Raw genomic sequence first — 9,916 nt, 5'->3', positions numbered from 1 at the left:
GTGCGGGCAGTGCGGACATTGATGGCTAGGAACGAGGAGGAGGTCGGCAGCGATGACACGAAGCAAGGCGTTGGAGCGAACGCGGGAGAAAGGGGAGGACATAAACGGAAGAGAGGATGGTCCATCTTGTCAATGGATTTGGGTGGGTCCAGCTTGTCAAATCTGACGTGGCAAACCCATTCGGACGACCACAAATCCCCACATATATGGGTTGGATTTGAGGGTGTCATACGACCAGACGTATGGTTGAGTTTGAGGGGGTTCGATTGGGTGGCGCTTTGGCATTTTTTGGCCGGGGAGTGTCAAGGCTGCATAGTTTTAAAAACTGAAACAGAGATCGAGCCGGTGAGCCCATCGGTTTAGGTTTTTACCATTGGACCATTCGTTCACCGATTCATCATCCGGTTTTTTACATAAAATAATATATGTTTAGCAATATTTATATATACTAATATAGTCTTAAACAATGGTCAAATAAAATTACTTTTCCATAATAGACAACAAAGTAGCATGACTGAGTTGGTTATTGGGCCATGAGCATGTAGTTCCTTCTCCTATGTGTTGTGGGATCGAATCCAACTTCTTTGAAATTCTGCATTAATCATTTTTCTAGGTTTTTCCCGATTCAAATGCCTTATTTATTCACTGGTTTTCCAGAGTTTGACCCGTTTTCTCCGGTCCAGTTGACCGGTTCTAGTTTTTCCGGTCCAACTGCAAGTCCAGTCCAGTTTTCTAAAGAGGTAATATCATCACTGGTGCCTAAACTTGTTACAGACATTCACTTTAGTGCCTGAACTTAGAAAATACGTCGAACTGGTTCGAAAACTTGACATGAAACCAGATCAAATGCCCGATTTATTGAACGGTTTTCTAGAAACCCAGCTTGTTTGACCGGTTTTCCCCGGTCCAGCTGCAGTACGGTCTTATTAACTTATAAAATTGCCAAGGTCGTCGGTTCTGGGTTTTTTCGGTCCAACTGTTGGTCCGGTCCGTTTTTTTAAAGAGGTAATATCACCACTGGTGCCTAAACTTGTATCACCACCGGTGCCTAAACTTGTTACAGATGTTCACTTTAGTGTCTAAACTTAAAAAATATGTCAAACTGGTTCTAAAACTTGACACGAACATACAGATACGATACAAAAGCCATTCGTAGACGTAAATTGTGCTGACGTGGCATGGGATCCACTTGTAGCACGAAACAGGATTTTAGTTGAATAACTATCTTTCTATGATTAGTGGGTTATGTCTGTCGCAACTAGGAAACGGAAAATGGTGCCGGTAGGGTAACCTTCGACTTGAAGAGTTCATGCGGCCTCCGATGGCCACTCCACCAAACAAGTTTTCATGCAAATCTGTAAATTATAATCACACTAATACACATACTACTATGAATTTTGCACACACTATTTTTTTAGAAGAAAAATGTAAAACGTCTGTAGATTATAATCATAATAAACACATGTATTATTTTTAAAAATCTATAAACCAGGCCCTTGCCATATTGTGGGTTATAAATATTTGTGGTACACAAATATTCTTGTGCACGCAAAATAAATACATAGATGTCTGCAATAAAATAACTTACTAAAAATGTTCCTGTAATTTTTAGAAATACTCACGTATTATTTAGAAAATACTACTTCAGTAAAATCCATGAGTGTTTCGAAATGTTTACTAACTACAAACATTTCAAATATATAGTCATGTATTACATTTAAAAATTATTAATTTTTATAAATATATAGCGAATATAAACATTTTTATACATGCATGGTTGTACTTAATTTATAGAAATTCATGGATAATTTTTTTTACTAAATATCTATGCATGTTCATTGGTGTATAATTTCACTCATGGATTATATTCATAATTTTTATATAATGCGGGTGAATTAGTAAACAGCATACTTATTAAAAATGTGTGCATGATTATGCAAATGTTTGTATAACTAAAACTATATTTATGAACTATAATGTTAAAAACATTTGCAATATTTAATACTGTACAAAAATCTTAAATTGTTTGTATAACTAAAATTATATTTATGAACTGTAACGTTAAAAATATTTGCAATATTTAATATTATACCAACATCTTTATAATTAATATATATTATTTCAATTATATGAATGTTTCTAAAATAATACATGAATATTATTAATTACATGAACACTTTTTAAAAGTTAGTTATTTTAGTTTAATGTATAACATTTATAATTATTAATACCGCATGAATAGTTGAACTTTATTTGTATTACTGTGATTATGAGTTATAGACTTTTTACAGTTTACTTTTTAAATTAGCATACACTAAATGGGCCGTACTGAGTGCAACCCATTTAAGTAGCACAAGCTTTGTATTTCGCACTAGACTAAGGGGCCTTTGTTATCTCATAAAGCTCTGTGTTAGAGTGGCTAGCACAAGTCTCTCGCACACTTCAGGTACGTACCATTTTTCATTTCAACTTTCCTTCTCTACTGACAGGCAGGACCCACTAGTAGTACTTAACTAAAATCCTGATTCGTTGCTAGAAGTCGACCCATGCCACATCAGCCAAATACGGTGCCATATCAGCGTAATTTATGTTTTCAAATGGGATTAACACCGTGTTCATGTCAAGTTTTAGAACCAGTTTGACATATTTTTTAAGTTCAGACACTAAAAGTTTGACATATTTTTCAAGTTTAGATACTAAAGTGAACATCCGTGTCAAAGTTCAAGCACCACAGATGATATTACCATTTTTCCAAACTGTTTCCAAACTGGCATATGCCGGCCTGTACGGGGCTGCTCCGGTTGGAAATGCTCTGAGACAGAGACACAATCTGAAGCGTTCCCTCCAGTGCATTTTTACAGGTTTTTCCTTCTGTTTTTTGGTTCAACCACCTGCTGCACAACAGATAACTGACCAGAAGTATCCGTTACCGTAACATTTTTACAGGATGGTTCGTCTCCAGTCATAACCTTTTACACGTATAACCCATTCCATTCATCTTTACAAAAATTATTTACCCCACCCCCACCCCCACCCCCACAAATTTATAATACATTTCATGCTATACCCCCTCTCTTCTATACCAAATGCAACTACAGCTACAATTTCCATGCTTTTCCAGGCACGTTATTATCATGGCCCTACAAATTACAAAATAATCCATCTCCATCCAATGTTCACCGACGAGCGTTTCAGTTCATTCAGGCCACGAAATCATGCAGCAGGGGCGACGGCTCAAACTGCTGCCGTTGATCTAGCTGGTTCGTCGACTCGTAGTCCGAAGAGGCCACGGCAGCGCCACCGCCGGGATGAGCCGCGGTGGTGTTGTAGATGTCCTCTTCCCCGGCGGCGGTGAATCCTGGCCGGTGAGCGTTCGGAGCTGAGAGGCTGTTCTCGGTGTGCTGCAATCCTAGCGTCAACGACACATTGCTGTTCTGATATCCCCCGAGCTCTGCCAAATGGTAGGCCATGAAGCGCGCGCTCTCGTCGCCGTGGAGGAGACTGCCGTCAGCCTCGCCCGGTCTTTGGTCCTTCAACAGCAGGTTCATGAAGCCGTCGTCGGAGTTTGCCTCATTGTGGAAGCTGGACGGCGCTCCGGTGAGACCCGCCATCTCCATGTTGGCTTTGAATTCACTGGTTTGGTAAGCCTGGCCCTGGCTCATGGAGCATTTCAGATCTTCCTTGTCTTCACAAGACGCCATTTTGTCCTTGCTTCTTGGTAAGTTGTCCGAGGAGGAGTTTGAGTCGAGCTCTGCCTCCCCGGTCTCTTCTTTATACATGTCTTCGATCATCGGTTTCCACAGGCGAACACGGGCATTGATGAACCAGTTCGAAATCTAGGACAATGAAGGATGTAAAGTAAGTTCAGCAAACCGATTTCATTTCACAGAATGCAAAGTCTTCCAGAAGTCATTTGCACACTTTCGAAGCCAAATATCCAATTCTCCTAGAATACAAGTTGTTTATTGATGGAGAACTTAACAAATATAATTTTTCCTATTTGCAGGTTATCGACATACATGCTAGTAGAGTAGTAACCCTGCAGCATGATTCAGAATTTGCACCACTTGGATATTACCAAGATGAGTTACGTACCCCTATTTGTGCGCATTGATTTTAGTACTAACAAGGCATACCAATCATTGATAACAAATTTAGTGTGGTAATTCTTGGTAAGATCATAAATACCTGACTTCTTGTTAAACCAGTTTGCCTCGCTAGCATTAGCTTTTCTGAATCTTTTGGATACCTGGAAAAAAAATAACTGTCATCAGAACAAAAGCGAAAAGGGGCAAGTGGCGATAATTATATGAGAAATAAGCAACTTACGGGTGAAGGAAGTGTTCAAACAGCCAAGCACGAAGAATTGAAACTGAGTTTTCAGGCAGTCCCCTCTGTGGCCTCCAGGCATTTTGCTGTAACATACCATACTGTTGGAAAGCTCGTTGTTGCCTTAACTGCTGATCGATGTAACGGAGGCGAGTTAACTTGCCCTCTCTGCCCGATGAACTATCCTCCTCTCCCAGTTTCTTTCGGATAACATTAACCTGGTCGTTGATAGCATCCTTCAGACATCGGAAGTGCCGCGATATTGTCTGAAGGGCAACTGCAGTATAAGGTTTGGCAGCTCCAGACCCAGCAATCATATCGAAAGACGACACTACAATTTGCATTTGATGGAAATAATGCTTGTACTTTCGGTCAACCTGAAAAAAAAATAGCTTGGTGTTCAGAATAGTTCATTTAGGATGTGATGTGTAGTACTAACTACTAACTGAAAAATAAGAAAACCGCATTCAGGTTGCCAGTTAAGCCATTATCCCTGTTTAGCCCGTGTTAAGGACAAATCTGTCTTGCTGAGTGCCTTTTTGAAAGAGTATTATTTCTCAGCAAAGTTTCTGTATTTAGTTTAAATCGGATTTAGATACCAAAACTTTACCAACAAATACCATTCTTCCTGACAGCTCCTGAGAGATGTACCTTTTACGTTCCCGCCCACTTGACATTTTAATAGGATTGTTAACATGACTTTCTTCTGAACTTTGTGGTGATCTAATTAATCAGCACATAGTAATTAGATATATGTCGCAGTTCCTACTCCAACTATGCTTAGTGCTTCCTTGGAGGTTCTTTAGCTAAAAACTTGCATGCACAAGCTTAAGCCTTGTTATATGTTGGTATATAGGCAGCTAAGCTTTCTTAAGAAGCCTCGACCCGCCTAGAAACCGTTGAACCATCTCTCCTGACTTTTTCAAGGAGCCCATGTATGAATTTCTAGTTAGAAACCAACCATTCTGAATGAACTTTGGATCATGACCCATTTATGTTACTCCAGTCAATATTAAGTCCATGCCCCTTAATTGGCTGGGATTCCAATCCCAACGACTACCTTTTCTAAGAACAAAGATAGGACAATGCAGTTGACTTCTGAGATATGAGAAACTCTGAGCTCCGTTTTCTTGAGAAAAAGAAAGAAACTCTGAACTGCAACCATCACCAAATAAAGATTTTTTTTCTATGGAACTTTAGACTGGAGTACAAAAATTAAGTTTGTTCATATGGTATATTTGAACTTAATCGTTCACAAATGAGTCTGTGGATCTTCATGAGAATTACAGCTACAGTGATTAGTCAAGCAAAGGTAAATCTTCGTGGCATTTCAGTTTGATTTCGATAGTAAATATGGTGGTGGTGACTAACAAACCTCATCCAGCATGGCCAATAGTTTCGCCATCTTATTCTGGAGCTCTTGTTTCTCAGCCGCAGAAATCTCAGCTTCCGCATTGGCAGTAGACTCCTGTGGGTTGGAAGATACCCCCTCACTTTTCAACACCTCATCGGCGTCTTTGCCATCCATTTTTCCTGCTTCAGCCTTCTCTTTCTGCGCGTTCTGCTTTATACTCTTCCAAACACTGACGATCTCATCAAGCAATTCTTGTGCTGCTTTTAGATACTTTGAATTCCTGATTGCCCGTGAGGCCTCCGACTGCATATTCTTCATTCCATTTTCATCACCCTGGTAAGATTGGGTTGTCAGCAAGTCTGGCTTTGGGGACCAGTATGGGTATGAAGGTGCCAGGATATGTGTGTTGAGGCTCAGAGACAATCCTTGGCCTGGTGCTGATGGAACACTCGCCGAACTGGGGTTGTTCAACAAGCCGAAATCAAGCTGTGCACTGCTATGGGCATCATTGTGGATGAGATCACCACCACCACCACCACTCTGTGCACCATCCATGAAATGCATTAACATCTCATTCCTCATATCTTTGACAGGAGCAAAGGAGCTTTGCTCTGTGAGCGAGGTGACCATGTTAGGAGGTTCCCTTGATGATGAATGTTCTGAAGGATGGCCATGCAGCTCCATGAAATTTTGCTGAGGCTGGATAATGCCACTGAATTCCGTATATGGTCCAGAAGATGCATTGTTTGAATAGAGCAAGTTCCCCAGGGCTGACGGCACGGGATACGACGCATTTCCCGTGTCTGGTGAGTACATGGTTTGCGGGTCCCTTTCGTCACCCGGGCTTGAGTAATAATTAGACATGCCACAACTTTGACTGCTCACTTATGAAGCAACTGCATGCCACTTGTGAAGTCAACCCAATCAAGATTCTAATTGACCTGCCTGCAAATGGGAAAAAAAGGAAGGGTTGAGCATAACACTGAAGAAGAATAACCAACTCAAAAAGGAAGTGCTTCTATCCTCAAACAGTAAGAGAGGATGCAACCAATAGTAATTCCTTATCTCTTTCTTTCCAGAAAAAAAAAACTCAGGCCCTGTCTCTTCTGCAAGGGCACAAGATACACACACACACACACACACACACAGTAGCCATCACGAGTGATTTAAGCCCAGAGCCTCACATTTGTACTCTTTGGCAGCAGTTACCACCGTTGTGTTCCATTTTTGTTTTTCACATTTGTACCATGGAAGAAACAGACACCAATGCTCAGGAAACAAGACAATGCAAGGTGACAGTGCAAGATGCTTGTTTGCAGGCTAAAGGTACAGGTGGTCCGCCATCTATGAGCTCAGCTCAGCTAGGTTCTTGGCCGTTTGCACCTTCCTCACCAAGACGGTGAGAATGTGGTGGGAAATTCCTTATGTTTCACCAGAATAACACAAGCATCCAAAGGGGCCAAAGCCACCCGAAGGAACCACCAAACCAGATAACACGGCCGGCCTCTATACCACACATACAAACACAAAACTGCAAAAGCACGGATTATTTTGTGTTTCTGAAGAAAATATTGTTATTTTGCCTGTTCTTGAATGAAATACGATTATGTGCTGGCCGGCAATACCTTGTCTGATCAATCATTGATGACCGAGGCCTGCGCAGGACTCCTTCACCAGCTCAGCGGCAACCACCGAAGATACGGGCGTGCACCGATGATTCAGGATGATTCTGGAAGAAGAGATGAATGAAATGGCATCAGATGGCTAGCTAGATAGAAACTACTTTCATACTACTTGTTTGCAGCTCGGATTTTATGTAATTTTCAATGATACGACAGAGGTGGGAGTGGTGAGCCAGGAGCAATGTCCAAGGCACAGCCTTGTTGTCAGTTGTCACACGCAAAAGATGAATATAATAACTTAAAATTCTGATGACAAGAGCTAAGAGTTCCCTTGCACAGATAAATGCTGCACTACAAGATACAGCAAAACAAGAGACGAAAAATAAGAGCATGGGTTTCATCAGGGCATCCAATGAAACAAAGATTCAAGGATCAGCAAGCAAAGATGGAAGGGTTCCCACTGTAACCAAGCCCAAAAGCCAGCTCTACTGGTAGCTGGGGGAGGGGAAGCAACTAGAAACTCAGATTGAGGTACCAAGACCGCATATGAAACACAGAATTCTAAGAGGATACCCAAGAATTCCATACCAAAGAGGTGAAGAGGGGGTAATTTCTTGAGGCATCAAAAACAGGGGAACCAAGAACTTGAGGCCAAAACCCCCAATACCTTCAGTTCCTCAAGAATCCCAACTCTAGGCTGCACTAAAATCCACAGCCAAGGCTCCTAATCTCTCCCAGCTCCTGAACTGAAGAACCCAGGCAGAAACACCAAGAAGAGGCCTCGCAATTCAGAGAGGCTAGCTAGCCACATACCTATCCCCGCACTCAAAAGCCAAGAAAAGCTCACCAACCAATCATTGGAGCCGATAACAGCAGCACCACACGGAAAGAAAAAAGATAAACAAAAAGGATCGGTTGCAGTTGCAGTTGCACCCACTCAGATCAGACACCCCAATTCCCCGAAGCGAAGAAGCAGCAGCAAGAACCAGAGCAGCAAAATCACGCGAACATGCGCAAGGAATTTCCGCCCCTGCCGCCGCCGCCGCCACCGCGGCCAGCGGAGGGGGGGGCAATGATGCGGAGAGGGGGATAGAATATTGGGGAAAGGGAGGGTGACCTGAGGGCGGGGGGCAGGCAGCGGCCGGCAGAGGGATTGCTGTCACGAGCCCCGCAAGCCGATCTTGGCTGGGGATAGCGGGAGGGGAGAGAGACAGCGGCGGAGAGGAGAAAGAAAATCGGTGAATCTTTGCTCCTCCCTCTCTCTCTCTCTCTCCTCCGGCACGGGGACAAAATCAGATCCCTCCCACCCGGGATTACAATAATCTTGGCCGCTGCTGCTGCTTCTTCAACCTTCCGCTGCTGCTTCTTCTCGGGCCCAAAAAACAAATGGGTAAACAAAGCGGGCACCAACCACTAACGACTGTTATACCAGCATATGATAATGCGGAGGAGGGCTCCGGCCGGAAAATTTCCCTCTTTTTCTTTCTCGGCGTTCTTTATTGCTGCTGCTGTTAGCGGAGGATGGGACGGGACGGGATGGATAATTGGGTGGGGTGGGGTGGGGTGGGGGGCGTTCGGGGGCGGGTTTAGGCTTTAATCCAAACCGGGAGCTGTTGGGGAGGCATTTGGTTTGCTTGTTTGTTTGGCGGTGCGTCCACCACCACCACCACCACCACGGCCTCCTTCGAGGTGCTTTTCTCGTTGTTCCATCCACCGTAACGCGTGTTGATTTGATTTGATGTATCGTGGAGCTTGTTTATGGTTTTAATTATGTGATGTTGTGTCAGGCTGTGCTGGGTCTGGCTTATCATTATTGCTGGGATTATGGGATGTGACACAAAGTCTAAAACTGATTTATTGGGAGAGGGTTTTGTTTTTATTTATTTTTAGAATGCGGTGCAGATGCAGAGGCATGTCATGTTGAGGTTGACGAAGTCATCACAGGCGTCTCGTACTCGACGGGAACAATGCGAACACCGGGATTTGAACCCTCGTGGGCTAGGGTTACCGCTGTCCTCATTACCATCCAGCCGTGGATTGGTTCACGGGAGAGGGTTTTATTGGGGAGTATGAAATAGGGGTGAGTTTGTGACATGGCTACTCGGATGGTTAGCGAGGTGGTTGTGTTGTATTGCACGCCCCTTTCTCCGACGGATTATTCTTGCGGTTGTAAAGGATGGTCATGAAGGGTATGCATGCGAGATGGCATCGGATATATAAGATCATGTGACTTGGTTTGTTGTCTTAGGGGTACAAACCCCGCCCTGTAACGCCTAACATGCGGCTCTAGCCCGATCCAGACTTGAAAATCTCGATGGGGGTAGAAACGAATATCGCGACACATAGCAAGGTGAACATCATTAAAAAGTACCTCAATTGAATAGAAGAGAATATAAGATATAGTTGGCTTACACTTGCCACAAGCTACAACATGAATATCTCAATACATCAATACATAGCGGTCATCATGCAGAAGAGCTTTCTTCGACCCATCATCTCCAAAAGAATGAAATGCATAAAACCACCACATTCATATCCTAATTAGAAAAAATGTCGGAATTCAAAACCTGACAAAACGCATTATCTTTGATAGTGGTAAAAACACCGACGA

The 9,916-nt window shown here is 42.9% G+C and overlaps 1 protein-coding gene across 4 annotated transcripts; it reads right to left on the bottom strand.

The window, feature by feature from the left end:
• Nucleotides 1-2,910: 2,910 nt before the first annotated feature.
• Nucleotides 2,911-8,884, bottom strand: LOC125550250 (BEL1-like homeodomain protein 7). Of its 4 annotated transcripts, none has more exons than XM_048713205.1 (6): nucleotides 8,735-8,884; nucleotides 7,309-7,412; nucleotides 5,705-6,628; nucleotides 4,330-4,706; nucleotides 4,189-4,249; nucleotides 2,911-3,836 (listed from the first exon to the last, which is right to left on the bottom strand). In XM_048713205.1, the coding sequence occupies exons 3-6, from the start codon at nucleotides 6,545-6,547 to the stop codon at nucleotides 3,201-3,203; spliced, it is 1,917 nt and encodes a 638-aa protein (XP_048569162.1). In that variant the 5' UTR covers nucleotides 6,548-6,628; nucleotides 7,309-7,412; nucleotides 8,735-8,884; the 3' UTR covers nucleotides 2,911-3,200. The 4 variants fall into 4 exon arrangements, with proteins under 4 accessions (XP_048569162.1, XP_048569160.1, XP_048569161.1 ...); XM_048713203.1 differs by having other exon boundaries at nucleotides 8,423-8,881; XM_048713204.1 differs by lacking the exon at nucleotides 8,735-8,884 and adding an exon at nucleotides 8,243-8,392.
• Between the last annotated feature and the right edge of the window lie 1,032 nt (nucleotides 8,885-9,916).

This window comes from Triticum urartu, chromosome 4, assembly GCF_003073215.2.
Source record: "Triticum urartu cultivar G1812 chromosome 4, Tu2.1, whole genome shotgun sequence".
NCBI lineage: Eukaryota > Viridiplantae > Streptophyta > Magnoliopsida > Poales > Poaceae > Triticum > Triticum urartu.
This window is presented reverse-complemented; position numbering and strand designations above follow the sequence as displayed.

Bases quoted from the DNA above. Each gene is read 5' to 3' on its own strand.
- LOC125550250 (XM_048713205.1), bottom strand. From the start codon at position 6,547: ATGTCTAATTATTACTCAAGCCCGGGTGACGAAAGGGACCCGCAAACC. The intron at 4,707-5,704 runs GTTTGTTAGTCA...TTTTTTTTTCAG, and splicing joins TATTGGCCATGCTGGATGAG to GTTGACCGAAAGTACAAGCA. The intron at 3,837-4,188 runs GTATTTATGATC...TCATTGTCCTAG, and splicing joins CTGGTTTAACAAGAAGTCAG to ATTTCGAACTGGTTCATCAA.